We start from the raw sequence: 15387 nt of genomic DNA, 5'->3' as shown, positions 1-15387 counted from the left end.
AACAATGTCTTATGGCAAGCACATTCTGATTTAACAATCAAGGATAAAGTACTCTGCAATAAAAACAATACACTTTTTAAAATACATGGATCTGTGGATAAATAATAGCAGTACTACTGTATCTAAGCATGTGCTTCTGCCTGGGATGGGAGGGGGGAGAAAATTCAGAAAATGAGTGTGATGTCATTATTGAAGTCCCACCCCTTTTTGTATATGTTATATCAATGCATGTCAGGTCTTGGTTTGTGACATAATCTTGCAGATTTTGACACAAACCCCTGCAGATGACAATGAAGAGGAACTAGAAGTTTTAGATAGACATAGATAGAGACATATAGTGTAGATAGACACAGGATAGAAGATGATACAAGGTAGATTAGATAGATAGGTAGGTAGATAGATAGATGTTAGATAGATAACAGATTTACAGATTAACAGAGTTGGAAGGGACCTTGTAGGTCTTCTAGTCCAATCTCCGCCCAAGCAGGAGACCCTACACCATTTCTGACAAATGGCAGTTCAGTCTCTTCTTGAAAGCTTCCAGTGATGAAGCTCCCGAACTTCTGAAGGCAAGCTATTCCATTGGTTGATTGGTCTTGCTATCAGAAAATTTCTTCTTATTTCTAGGTTGAGTCTCTCTTTGATCAGTTTCCACCCATTATTCCTTGTCTGGCCTTTGGGTACCTTGGAAAATACCTTGGCCACTCCTCTCTGTGGCAGCCCCTCAAATTTTGGAAGACTGCTATCATGTCTCCCCTGGTCCTTCTCTTCACTAGACTAGCCATGCCCAGTTCCTGTAACCATTCTTCATATGCCTTAGTCTCCAGTTCCTAATCATCCTGGTTGCTCTTCTCTGTACTTTTTCTAGAGTCTCAACATCTTTTTATAGTGTGGGGACCAAAACTGGATGCAGTATCCTAAGTGTGGTCTTACTAAGGCTTTATAGAGTAGTCCTAGTACCTCACTTGATCTTGATTGTATCCCTCTGTTAATGCAACTTAGGATTGCATTGGCTTTTTTGGCTGCCGCTGCACACTCATATTTAATTGGTTGTCCACCAAGACTCTAAGATCCCTCTTACATTTACTGCTATTAAGCCAGTAATTCAACCCAGTCTATATGTGTACTTTTGGGTTTTCTTGCCTAAGTGTAAGACTTTTCTCTACATTGAATTTCATTTTGTTAGATAGGGTCCAGTGTTCAAGTCTGTCAAGATCCATCTAAATCTTGAGCCTATCATCTAGGGTGTTGGCTATTCCTGCCAGTTTCGTCTGCAAATTTGGTAAGTTCCCCAGGGGTGGGCTTCAAATAATTTAACAACTGGTTCTCTGCCCAGTTGCTGAGTGGGTGTGGCCTAGTCAGCCCACTGCACCACCTTGGGAATGAAAAAGAGCCTTGCCCTGTTTTCAACCTAGTAGGCCTCCCTGCACTACCCTGGGAATAAAAACTGGCTGCAAGGGGACCATTTTCACCCTCCCCGGGCTCTGGAGGCTTTCCTCGAGTCTCCGGGAGTTCCATTTTCACCCTCCCCAAGCCTCTGCACAGGCCCTGCACTTACCTGCAATCCAAAATGGGCCACGTGGGGACTCCTGGGAGGGGTGGGGTGCATGGGACCAACCAGTCATTGGAACTAATGGTTCACCAAACCAGATGTAAAATTAACATCTGGTTCAGCTGAACCGGTGCGAACCAGCTGAAGCCCACCACTGAAGTTCCCCTTCTATTCCCTCATCTAAGTTCTTTATGAAGATATTGAAGAATACTGAGCCTAAGACGGATCCTTGTGGTACTCCACTGCTTACTTCCCTCCATGTAGTTGTAGTACCATTAGGGACTACTTGTTGAATACAGTTGATCAGCCAGTGAGAGATTCATCTGATGGTGATGCCATCTATCCCACTTTTTTCTAGCTTGCCAAGAAGTAGCTTGTGGTCTACTTTGTTGAATGCCTTGCTGAAGTCTAAGTATATTATAGATATATAGTATAAGATGGATAGATATATAGATATACTGTAGTAGATTTTGCTTGAATAAAACTATCTGAGAAATGTTCCTCCCTATTCTTAGAATCCTTTGGCAGCTGATTTTCAGATCTCACCCAGAGGCACAGTTTTCTACATATTCAATAAGTGTGCTAGAAGACTATAGAAAGCAATATAGTATATAGTATATTAAGAAAATATGCACAACTAAAAGCAATCAATGGAAATAACTAAGCCATGGCGGGATTGAATGGGAGGAGACATATCTTTAAGAGATCATGGGTTAAAAATGCATTAGAGAAATCAATACCTCTTCAAGAATAAGTGCCATCTTCCGTGTCACTTCTCTAAAGTTAACCTAACTGCAATTAAGCCCTCTTGATGAGTTTCGAGAATATGTGCAGGTGATAAAGAGGCAAAGATGGAGCCAATTGCATTGAAAATGGTTTCAGATTCTTCTGTCAATACAGGAAGATCAAGTGATACAGAAGCAACCTGCATGGCTTTAAATCCTTTTGAATTTTTTTTTAATATCCTTTTCCTCCTTGCACATTTTCTGAAAAACATAAAACTGGCTTCCATGTACAGCCTGCTTTAGAGAGCAATTGATGTTCAGTTCATGGAGGCTTAAAATTGGATTCCAAGCCATTGAGTGATTTGCATTTATAACAAAATAATTGATGACTGCTTTCACCTACTTTGCTTCCAGGGCCAGAGCAAACACTCCCGCAGCCTCTGGGGCAGCTGCAGATGTTCCTGAGTGGCGTAATGTACAGTTGCCATATAGATCTGTTGTAGCCTGCAACAAAGTACAACAAACTTTAATTAGATAAATGATACTCGAGTCTTCAAGGTGTATAAAGAGATAAAAATATATGTTAAACAAAATAATCACTTCTTCCTAAGGAGGGTTCATGTTCTTTTGTGTTCTTGCTGGTAGTTTCTTGCTTGTGGAATGTAAGCATTGCTTCTTGCCTTCTCTAGCTTCTTGTCTCTATGCCATCCTCCAATACTGTGTGGTCACTGTCAGTTCCTGCTCCAGGGTTTCTCAACTTTGGCATCTTTTAGATGTATGGACTTCAACTCCCAGAATTCTCCAGCCAGCATGGAAATTCTGAGAAGTCCACATATTGCAAAGCTGCCAAGGTTGAGCAACATTATTCTAAAGCAAGGATGTCCAACTTGGCAACTTTAAGACTTGTGAACTTCAACTCCCAGAATTTCATGTTGGCTGGAGGATTCTGGGATTTGAAGTCCATAACTTTTAAAGTTGCTCAGTTTGGATACCCCTGCTCTAGAACATATTTTAGGAGACAGGAAACCCTTACTCTAGAGCATATTTTAGGATAAATCTGGATAAAGGAGATCAGTCATATATCATGTTTCCCAACTTGCTTTTAATGGCAAATTCCTTTGAATGAGTTCCATTCATGGGAATTATGGTTAAAATTCACCGCATTGTAACAACAAGGATTTTTTAAAATAAAGTTTTATTGAGTTTTAACAAAACAAATAAAACATCTTAATTGAGTACAGCATGGTTCCGGGTTATCACATTTCCATACAGACACAATTTCATATGCATATTCTTCTTATGTATTCAACTTCATATCTTATCACTCTTCCTTTACTTCTCTTAGGTTTCTTTTATAGTTATCTCATTTTCTTCTTATTCAATTGTATTTCTTATGGCTAAATTGCTATATCTGTTTATTCATTATACTTATACTTTCGTCTGTCTTGTTTACAATTTCATATATTCTCTTCTAATATTCTTAAAAAGCAAAATTTCCCCTATGATTGCCAATCGGAGTACAACACCTTTAAGTCTTATAGTTATTATCATGTGAAATCTCATTAAACATTAAATTTGTGCATTCTAAAATTATAACATTCAAATTTCTAATATCTATTTTATATCATATAAATCTCATCATTCAGACTCTGCTTGGTACTTCCCCTTGAAAATGTAAGAAGAAAAATTCTAAAAAAAATAGCAAAAACAATATATATATATGTATGTGTATGTGTATATATAAATATATATATATACAAGTATATAAAATAGTTATTCAAATTCATTCTAGTACTGGTATGAGCCTTGTAAATCTTTCACATTTCTTTTCAATATTTATCAAACTTTGAGAACAACGTTTCCCTCCCTTCTTCATTATTACATTAATTGTTAATAAGCATACCATTGGATAGTCATACAATTTTATCTTATAAATTATTTACTATTAATAAGCAGAATAATTGTTCAAATTCATTCTAGTAACTGGTATAAATTTCCTTATAGATCTTTCACATTTCTTTTCAATATTTTATCAATCTTTAGAAACAATTACAGTGTTTCTCTCCCTTCTTTATTATTGCATTAATTATAAATAAACATACCATTACATAACAATACAGTTTTATCTCATAGGTTATTTACTTATTTCATTTCTAACTCATTACAATATTCTACTGTCACAACACTATCTTTTGTACCTTTTGTGCAGAATCCTCACTTTTAACTTAATTTCGCCTATATCTCTGTGTTTTCTAGCTGAGCAAATACCTTTAATCCTAGTACGTTTCCCTTTTTTCTTTATTTCCTGTTTTTGTCCCTCATAAGTTCTTTCCCTTTCTATCTTCCCCCCTTTTTCTCATCCCCTTTTTTATATCCTTCTCTCTCTAATTTTCCCTTCTGTAGTTTTCTTTTCTGCTTCTCCTTGCTATTATACTTCTTTTTCAGACTATTTTTCTTTTTGGCTGTTCCCTTTGATCTCAAATTTTTAACTCCTTTTCCCCCCTTTTCCCTTTTTACCACACTTTGTATTATTTGATCATTGAAAATGGCTTCTTCTTTGTCCCACCCTTCTTCTTGCTCTTGAAGCTTTTCCTTTTGCTTTTCATAGTTCAGGATCTCCATTTCAAAAAATTCAAATACGAAGCCAAAGGATCTTCCTCCCCTTTCTGCATCTTCTTTCTGTTTTTTAAGACTCATCTTCAATTCCTCCAGGAGTGATGACATTTTGAACACTTTTGAACAACCACCCAATTGACTTTAAGTAAAAAAAGAAAAGGAAAATAAAAAAAAACCAATGCCAAAAACATTTTTTTAAAATCTCCAAATGATCCCAGACTGTTCCTTCTTGTTTCTTTCCTTTCCTTTCCCTTTCCATGGGTTACTGTATCTTTTAATAAAATTTCAGTTACAATGTATCCTTGGGAGCCTTTACAAAGTTTCACTGTTAATCCTTTTTGTTTTTCCAGGTGGCACTCCATTTTTTCATTGTTCCAAGTTCCACCCTTTTGCCTCCACTCTTCTCCTTTTTGGGGCTTTAAAATGACCAAAAAAAATTCTTTATTCTCCTTTTGACACTTAGATTTCAGCTTAAAGTTGCCTATTAGTGTCAAAATGAATTAACACAAATTTCTTTCCATACCATTTAACCTCCTTTTCTCTCTCCTTCGCCGCTTAACAATCTTCTTCTGGAAGTATCCCTCTAAGTACTTTTAAATTTGGGGTACCTTGCTTAGATGTTCTCTGTGTTTAGCCAGTCTGTCCTGCTTTCCTCTTTGTCTTCCTTCTGCACAATCTTATCCAGTCAGGTTATTCTTTGAGGTGACTATTTCTGACCACCGCTACACCTGCCTTCGGGAAAGGGAGTTTAGACCAGCCAAGGAGGAGAGATGCGGCCCCCCTCCACTTGGCTAGCGATCTCCCCCCTCTTCACCACATCTACGGGGTGGTTTCAGCCCCAAATCCAAAGGATCAGGGTGCTCCAGTGGCGAGCACGGATCAAAACTGCGCACGATCATGGATTTCAGTCCGTTGCTGAAGAAACCCAAACCGGAAGTCTCAAGGATTTTTAAATGTGGATTAGAACTGGATACTTTTCTCAGGGTTGGGATAGGGTTGGAGCAGGGCTGAATTTTTGTGGTGGTAGAGGACACAAATAGACTACTCAGGAATAGGTGATCCTCATATTGTTCATCATATGGTATATTTGTTTGTTTTGATTATATAGTCACTACCGGGTTATATATTATGTATCTTTTGGGGCTAGTTTCTTAGGGTAAACCAATCTTGTGATAATCATGAAATCAGCAATATTGTTTCTATATCCTTATCAGCCAAGCCAACCTTGGCATTGTCTGTTTGATATAGAATTGAAGACTGACTTCTATGAAGACTTTTTCTTCCATAGTCGTCCCCCCCCCATCAACAACAACATACAACTATTAGGTTGTGCAGCATTTCAGATCTGACAGCAAGAGGTTGATGCATGCAGAAAGAGGGCCTGTGTGCAAATCCTTAAACTAAATGTGAAGCTGGATAATTCCGTGAGGAGGGCATCTGTTTGCAATTCCTTAAAGTGCCTTTTCCTGAGACAGTGAGCAACTATTCCCATGCGTTACAGCCAGATGGCTTCCAAGTTTACAATTAAAGGCTTTTAAATATTTTAGCAATTATATAATTAACATTTTACTGTGTACATTTTTAATTTCCACATCTACTTTTGCTTAATTTTAAAACTTAACTATCCTACTAAATATACTTGCATACAGGCCAGTGGTGGGATTCAATTATTTTTTACTACCAGTTCTATGGGTGTGGCTTGGTGGGTGTGGCAGGGGAAGGATACTATAAACTCTGCAGTCAGAGGTGGTATTTGCCAGTTCTCCAAACTACTCAAAATTTCTGCTACCAGTTCTCCAGAACTGGTCAGAACCTGCTGAATACCACCTCTGATACAGACTGACATTAATTATTATCTGATACCAACTTCATGCATTTTCTCAAGCAGGTTCAAGTACAAAAGAATTACATATTCTTGAAAATCTTTTTTCAAAGCAATATTAAAGTTATAATTCCTCAGTTTATAACTAAAATGTCACCAAACATCTGTTGAGTAGAGAAATGAAGTTTGGCTTGTTAGATTTTCATAAAGAATTGACCTTTCCATGTTTGTCTTCTCACTAAATAATGAGACTCTCCAAAAGTAAATCTCTTTTCAATCAATCGCCTCAGTTTTTTCATATTCATTTCAGCAATAAAATAGTATTTTTCTCATCTAGTGTTGTATATTGTTCCCCCAAGTTTCCAAGAATTATTGAGTGGATATTAGAGATGCCATTATTCAATGGATCAGCTGAATGAAGATAGATTAATAAAATATATAAAAGAAAAAAGAAAAAATAATTGTTCAACCTACCACACCGGCTTCAGGATTTCTCTTTCTCCCATTGCTAAAAGTAGAAGCTAAAGTTGAGGAACAACTTTCATCATACAAAGCTGTCCGGCCATCATTAATAGCTGAATTGATGGAGATAGTCCACATGCTTGATGCGTAGCCATCACAGTTACAGTCGTCATAACTTCCTCCATCTCCAGAGGCCCAGACATAGATACTTCCCTTGCCACCACGGCCCTGCAGAACAGGTAAATCTAGGCAATCAGTTTTGGCCATTATATGCCAAAAATATTTTTTAAACAGTAAAGATATCAATGTGGGAAAAAGTAGTTTCATGTGGAAACCTCTGGTCTCTTGAGATAACATTGCAGAAGCCACAGGAGAATTATCCCACCATACCACCACATTCCCTGGTATGGACATCAGATATGAGGCTCTTGATTTTCAAAATTATGAAATTGTGAGTGTGAAAGTTCTATCAAAAGTATTAGATGTGAAGGGGAGGATAAGATATAAAGGACCCCAAATGTCACCCTAGCTTTCCATTATACCTCCACAGAGTCCAGTGTGAGCAGGGCAGAGCAATTTAAATAATAAATGTCTCCCTTCCACCTTTAGTCCTTGAGTAACTAGGCAGGCTTGTATGGGTAAATCATATTAATAAATGGGTAGAAATGCTCTGCTTATGCATGCAGATAAAACACATTATTACTCAAAGTGATAAATTACTGAATTGTTTACATTTCTGTTTTAAAGATTTTTCTCAGCCAATTTCACAATCTGCTGTACTCCCATTTATCAATATACTTACTCAGCTGCTGAAAGATTTTTTTTCCAGCAGTGAACTAAGGCAGCCCAGGGAAATCAATGCAGGGAATAATAGGAACAGGACTTGCCCTTTATAACAATGGAAAGAAGTCCACTTAACTTCCCAGGTCACTTGATTCTCTAACAACTGCGGACAATTAAAATCTTATACTCTGACACATACTTGATACAAGTGGGAGCTTTCTTTCCAATCCAGGTGGCAGATCTGTGACATCCAATTTAGACCAGGACCACAGAAAGAAGGGCAAATAATTTAACTCTCTAAAGCTATTGAGATTCAATCTACTTCCTAGACATACAGAGAGACAGACAGATTGTATTTTTTTATTTGAGCAATCAGATAACCTTCAGCATCATTCTCCTTTTCCTGAGGAACCTAATTGAGAGTGTGTGGGGATGTAGGGGACAGTTGGAACACTAATAATTCAATCTCAGAAGCTAGTCTACAACTTACAGAGATTTGTGGTACAGCTACATCTCTGTGCTATCACAGAATGGAAAAAAAGGTCTATGGCCTTTCACAATGAGTCTCACTAAACACAAACAATTACTGCTATTTAAAGTTCCATAGCGTTATGCTGTTATTGTTCAACCATTCAGCAATCTGACTACAAGTAGTCCTGGACTTGCGACCACAATGGAGCCCAAAATTTCCATGGCTAAGCAAGGCAGTTAAGTGGGTTTTGCCCCATTTTATGACTTTTTTTGCCACAGTTGTTAAGCAAATCACTGGAGTTAAGGGAATCATGTGGTAGTTAAACAAATCTGGCTTGCCTCATCGATTTTGCTTGTTGGGAGCCAGTTGGGAAGGTTACAAATGGTGACTGTATGACCCCAGGACAATGCAACTCTCATAAATACATGCCAGTTAACAACTGCCTGAATTTTGATCATGTGACCCTGGGGATACTGGAATGATCAGAAGTTTGAAAAATGGTCATGTCACTTTTTATTACACTGTTGTAACTTTGAACGCCCATTAAACAAATGGTTGCAAGTCAAGGACTTCCTGTATGAACACTTCTTGAAATGGATGGAAACTAATCAAGGATGGAAACAAAATCAAGGAGAGAACCAACCTAGAACTAAGGAGAAATTTCCTGATAGTTTACAACAATTAATAAGTGGAACGACTTTCCTCCAGAAATTGTGAATGCTTCAACACTGGAAGTTTTTAAGAAGATATTTGATAACTACTTGTCTGAAATGGTACAGGGTTTTCCTGCCTAAGCAGGGGGTTAGATTAGAAGATCTCCACCATCTCTTCCATCTCTGTTATTCTATTCTATTCTATTCTATTCTATTCTATTCTATTCTATTCTATTCTATTCTATTCTATTCTATTCTATTCTATTCTATTCTATTCTATTCTATTCTAATTCTAATTCTAATTCTATTCTATTCTATTCTATTCTATTCTATTCTATTCTATTCTATTCTATTCTATTCTATTCTATTCTATTCTATTATTATTAAATAGTATGGCTCATTCTAATTTTGCTCCTCTGGTTTATTGTAAGGTTAAAATGTGGGACTGGTGGAATACATTAATTTTCAATGAAGAAAATTAAGCAGTGGTAGACATAAACCGTAGCCAGTGGATTCGTGATAGTCTTTCAATGTTTTGCTTCATTGCATGATCTTCTGGTTGAGACCCCATACAGTGGGAAAGTTGTGTTTTCCTTATTCATAGATAAAACAGGGATGGCAGAATAGATTTTTAAAATATTAGAACAGAGGAGAAGGAGGAGGGTTGCCCAATCTTTCTTCCTGTCACCTTTAATAGTCAACCAGGCTTTGCCAAAGAATAAATAAATCATAAGTTCTTATATATATTTGACACTGTAATCTGGTTTGTTCCCTCTCCTCCACTCTCTGGCAAACTGTACTGCCAACTTAACTCAATATTTGTACCATTTTAATATTATGGTCAAGCCAACAGATTGAAAATATCAATTGCAGGAAATAGTTCTGATCTTCTTATATGTTAAAGGGAATCTGATAGGCACATCTAATTGGTAAAAGAATCTGAGGAAAAGTGTCACCAGATAGCTAGTTTTGTAATCTTCTATATAGAGCAATTCTAGTAGCTTCAAGTAACATAAAAATATTAAGAGGCCCCAAGAAATGGGCTTTCCAAACAACATTAGGCAAATATGCCCAACTCTTCCCTTTTGCATTGGTATTTTCCAGGCCTTAATAAAGCAGTAGCAGATGCAACAAAAGTTAGAATGTTAGAATGATGAACTATTCCTGAGTCAATCTTTTTATTGGTCAAAGCAATAAAATATGTTTCAGTTATTCATGGTGTCTTCTTTGGAATCTCTTTTGTTCCAAACCAGGAGCAAGCTTTTAGGACCATCAACTTTTTGGCCATGCTTTTCTTGAAGTCAGGAGGAAAACCATTACTTTTCTCCCTTTCAAATCCCTTTCTGTCTCCTTTTTCACCCCTTTTCACCTCCCATTTCCTCAGACTGCATTACTTGGATTCAGCAATATTTTTACCTCAGATGGAAATTGCTGTAAAAGGAGGGGGGAGGAAACCACCTTCTCTCTCTCTCTCTCTCTCTGTCTCTCTTTCTCTCAGTAGCTGAAGTCATTTAAACAATTTTAGAGATATCCAGCACTGATATCTCCGCCTCAGCATGCCATTTTTTCATGATGACCCCAGCGGAGAATCAACTTGAGTCTATTTTGTGTGACTGTCAAGCAGGCAGAAACCTGTCAGAATAATTTACTGTGCTGGGTACACAAGTGACCAGGCTCAAATGATCATACTTAGGACACATTATGCAAAGACTTAATTGTCTGAAGGAGTCTATAATGCTGGGAAATGTGGAAGGAAATGGAACAAGAAAACAACCAGCAGCCAATTGGATGGAATCTATTAAAGCAGCAATGGGTATAACACTGGAAGATCTGAAGGAACAGGTTGGGAAAAGATTAGCAACCACATAGATACAAATGTTCTCCATGATGAACTGTCCCTAGCCTTTTTGTTCAGGTCTTCCAACTGTGCACTCATTGCTACCATAACTGAGTCCCTCCACCTTGCTACTTGTGCCCTCCTCTCTTTCCTTTCACTTTTTCCCAGCATTAGAACTTTTTCCAGAGAAGTAGATCTTCAGATGGTGTGACTGAAGTAGGATAATGTGAGCCTGGTCATTTGTGCTTGTAATGATTATTCTGGATTGATTTGTCTGTTGAATCATTTCTTCATTTGTTTGTTTTTTGCGGTCCACGGTATTTTGAGAAATCTTCTCCAACAGCAAAGTTTAAAACCAAACTTTTCCTAACCTGCTTCTTTAAAGTCCAATTTGTGCTTCCATAGATTGTTATAGGAAATACCATGGCTTTCACAATATCATCCTGATATCTGAATATTTTTTCCCAAGCTTTCACAATTGTTCTATCAAGTTTTGTTGTCAGTGTTGATCAATATAATTATTAGTCAGAAATACATGAGGTGAAATCTGAGTGGAAGATTGCAGTATATTTAATATAATGTATTGGCATGGACTGAATCAAAGAGGATGATGTAGGATCAATACCTCTGGATCACACACACACAAATCTGAGTTGTATTTGATAAACACAGTACAGAGCTAGATAATAAACCAATCACAAGTCCTAATAAACAAGACAACTGAGATATAAAGAAATTGTAATTAAATAAATGAAGAAAGAAGCACTTGATCTGGAAAATAACTTATATGTACTACATCTGATCTGAAAACATCTGGATGGCCATCAGATGGCAGCAAAGAGATACAGAAAAATAACCGGTTCTTGTAACATAAACAACAAAGAGCACAGTCCCATTATGACATCTTAAAAATAAGTCCCACCGACAGGTTTCTTAACCATAATATCCTCTGTCTCTACCTTCCATTAATTTTTCTACTGCAAGAATTAGAAATAAAAATCAAGTTACTTTGAAAACTTTCAACAAAAGAAAAGAAATAAAGTAATGATTCCCATTTTAAAAATGACCATGCTTTTCCTTTCACCAGAGAATCCAATTACAGTGCCATGATTAAATTATAAATTCTTAATGCTTCTCTTTAGGTAATCATTTCTACCTTTGCAGAATCTGTGTCCCTTAGGCAGTGCTAAGTTATTGAAGCAATATAATGTTCCCTCAGCACTAGCCCCATATGAGTGGAGAAGGAGCAGATCACAACTACAATAAATGAACCGAGACTCTGAAGGTCTTCCTTTAAATTGGACTGGCCGAGGGCAGGGGGAAGATAGCTACCAGCTTAGTTAACTATTTTTAGAAGGACAAATAGAAACAGGAAACAAGCAGTAATGAAGCCAGACATATAAATGAAGACACAAGAGAAGCCAGTGTGCCAATTTTTGTTAAACTGCTCATTGTTAAACTGCTCATAAACAGCAAGACTTTTTAAAAGAGGATTGCCAGTGCAATCTTCATTATTTCTTCTCTAAAGCCCATGGAATTTTCTCCTCTTCATGGACATTAGCCTCATTAAATCAATTTTTCTTAACCTGGTGCATTCTAAAAGGGCTGGATTAGAACTCCTAGAATTTTTAGCCAATATGACAATCTGATCACATGATGAATATATAAGTTAAATAAGTGTTTGCATATATTTTAAAAAATGTTAAAATGAATGAAGGGCTATCTGTCACATGTGGAATATCTTCTTGCTAGTTCTCAAGCTTGGTAGAAGCATCTGTGTTAGTTTATTACGATGGAAGGAGAATGAAGGATTTCATTGTAGTTACATCTTAATAGTGAAAAAAGGAATAGATAAGTTTTGATTAGGAGACTTCCTGTGTCCTGAGAAGGCAAGAAGTGGGATTGGTTCAGCCTTATGATTCACTCTAGCCTAGCCAGGCAGAAGAGGCAAGGTTGGTGTGACTGGAAAAACATTAGACAACAGGATATTGATTTTTCTACATGAAGACAAAGAAAGAGTAGACAACATGTAAAGTACCTCTGAGAAGCATGTTTCTTTCTGAAATTTTGTATGGGACAGGAGATTGGATGTCTTCTGCTCTGATGTTCATTTGGGATTCTACCATTCTGACAATAAACCCCGAACAATGGGACTCATTATAAGTCTCTAATGTTCCTTTCCCAGACAGGATATGTCACTTTGAAGGTAGGAAAGGAAAACAGGTGCTCCCTTGAACAGTTCCTGCTATTTTGTTTTCAAATCCCCTTAAACACAAATGTCAAGATTAAATATTCTACAATTAAATAATCAGTACAGTCATTGTATGCTGCATCCTAACCACATCAGTAAAAACAAGAAACAGTTTAGTTCTGTAAGAAATGTACAGTGAACTAAATTACAAATTGAACCAAAAATGCAAGAATTAAGAAGACTGTATATCAGCAACTAATTCAAATGTACAGAATTAGCAATAAAAATATCATTTAGACTTATATACCTCTTCTCAATCTTTTACAGTCCTCTCTAAGTAGTTCACAGAGTCAGCATATTGCCCCAAACAATCTGGATGCTCATTTCACCAACCTCAGAAGGATGGAAGGTTGAATCAATCTTGATCCGTGCTCAGTCTCAAACTCCTGGAGGGAGTAGTGAATTAGCCTTCAGTACTGTATTTTAACCACTGTGCCACCATGGCTCTTTAAACCAAAGGTCTTGCTCCCCCCCCCCAAAAGCAAGAAGGCAAAAAAAAAACCTAGTGATGTCTGACAGTAAGGCTCATCCTTATATATTTTTTTTCTAACTGCTGCATGAAGATGCTTCTCTGTTCTTAAAGGACATATTTTCATGACGCTGCCTTCCTTTATCTCAGCCCACTGCAAATGCAACTTTCATTCTTTTTTAGCTCTTCCAGTAAAATATTGTTTCTCCTTTTGCAAGCCTGCCCTGGACATGAACTAGCATGTTCCATCAGCCATGAAGATGCTGATAAAGGCAAAGATTGGGATCTGTATAGTTCCCATTGGACCCTTTAGGGTGGTGCATGTATGCTCCCTTGTTTCTGGCTTCTTCAGCTTCCCTCCACAGCTATTTTGGCTTAGGCCATGGGACAAATTGGACTTCTGGCTTCCACAGAGGCAAATGCTCATGAAACCTCTAATCTGCATTTTTTGAAAAGACTCCTTAGCTGTCATGTGGGTTTCTCAGTTTTGCAGTGGTTGCCATTCTGTTTCTCATCCAGTTTGGGGGCTACTTTTAAATATATTTTAAATATCCTGGTTGCCTAGTTGCTTTCCTTGTCATGGTTCACAAATAATGTTAAACCCGTGCCTCTTGAACCCTCCAACAACAACAAAAAATGTACAAAATCAGAGCAAAGTATGAGGGATGGATAAACCTGCTGCTCTAGCCATCTGTCAAAAGTTGCCTCTTTCCCAGCTCCAGCTCCATATTAAGGAGAGCAATAGGTAGATTTAGTTCCCCCATTGGTTGGTAGAGTCTAATGAGAGGCAGCCAAAGTTGGGGGAATCCAACAATACATTTCCTTAACTTATCCTGCATGGAAACTGTAAGGATCGTACCATTCCTGGCAAGATAGGGATCAGCAACAAGAGCAATGCCAAGTATAGCATCTTTTCTGACACCTTAAGGATGGAAGAAAAACACTTTAACCTGACTACGAAGAAAAACCTGTGGTATCCCTAATAGGATACCATAAACTGAGCTGTAAAATTAGGGGTAGCCACTAGTTTTTATTTATTTATTTATTTATTATTTTATTTGTTTTGTCAATTGCTTACAAGATAATAGGTATAAGTAAAAACATAGTTATGAATACATGGATACATATAAGAAAAATAAAAGAAACAATAGGACAGGGATGGTAGGCACGTTGGTGCACTTATGCACACCCCCTACAGGCCTCTTAGGAAGGGGATGAGGTCTAAGGTTAAAGTTTTTGGGGTTTGGGGAAGAAACCACAGAGTCAGGTAGAGTATTCCAGACATTGATCACTCTGTTGCTGAAGTCGTATTTCCTGTAATCAAGTTTGGTGCGGTTTACCTTGAGTTTGTATCTATTGTTTGCTCTTGTATTGTTATGGTTGAAGCTGAAGTATTCACTGACAGGTAGGACATTGCAATGTATGATTTTATATACTATTCTTAGATCGGACCGAAGGCGGTGTAGTTCTATGTTTTCTAGATCTAGAATTTCGAGTCTGGTGGTATAAGGTATTCTGCAACGAGTAGAGGAGTGGAGAACTCTTCTTGTGAAATATTTCTGGACTTTCTCAACTGTGTTAATATCAGATACGTAATGTGGGTTCCAGACTGATGAGCTGTATTCAAGTATTGGTCTAGGCACTCGACTAGGCAGCAAAGGATTAGAATGTTCTTCTTTTTATAGCAGCCCAGATATAGTAGCTGTAGGAATTGCAAAAGCATGATATGGTTGTTTCTCCAATAA

At 37.4% G+C, this 15387-nt stretch overlaps 1 protein-coding gene across 1 annotated transcript in view; it reads right to left on the bottom strand.

Annotated features, from left to right (window-relative positions):
- Window positions 1-15387, bottom strand: part of PCSK2 (proprotein convertase subtilisin/kexin type 2) — a 107669-nt gene that overhangs the window by 5188 nt on the left and 87094 nt on the right. Inside the window, exons 9-10 of the mRNA XM_026668482.2 lie at window positions 7190-7405; window positions 2681-2781 (exon numbers count right to left, since the gene is read on the bottom strand). Of these exons, the coding sequence (XP_026524267.1) occupies window positions 2681-2781; window positions 7190-7405 (317 nt within the window). The remainder of the gene's footprint in view (window positions 1-2680; window positions 2782-7189; window positions 7406-15387) is intronic.

This window comes from Notechis scutatus, chromosome 1 (genome assembly GCF_049901735.1).
Source record: "Notechis scutatus isolate UNSWTSFEM ecotype Mainland chromosome 1, rNotScu1.2, whole genome shotgun sequence".
NCBI lineage: Eukaryota > Metazoa > Chordata > Lepidosauria > Squamata > Elapidae > Notechis > Notechis scutatus.
The sequence above is the reverse complement of the archived record's forward strand: the minus strand, read 5'-3'. Positions and strand labels throughout refer to the sequence as shown.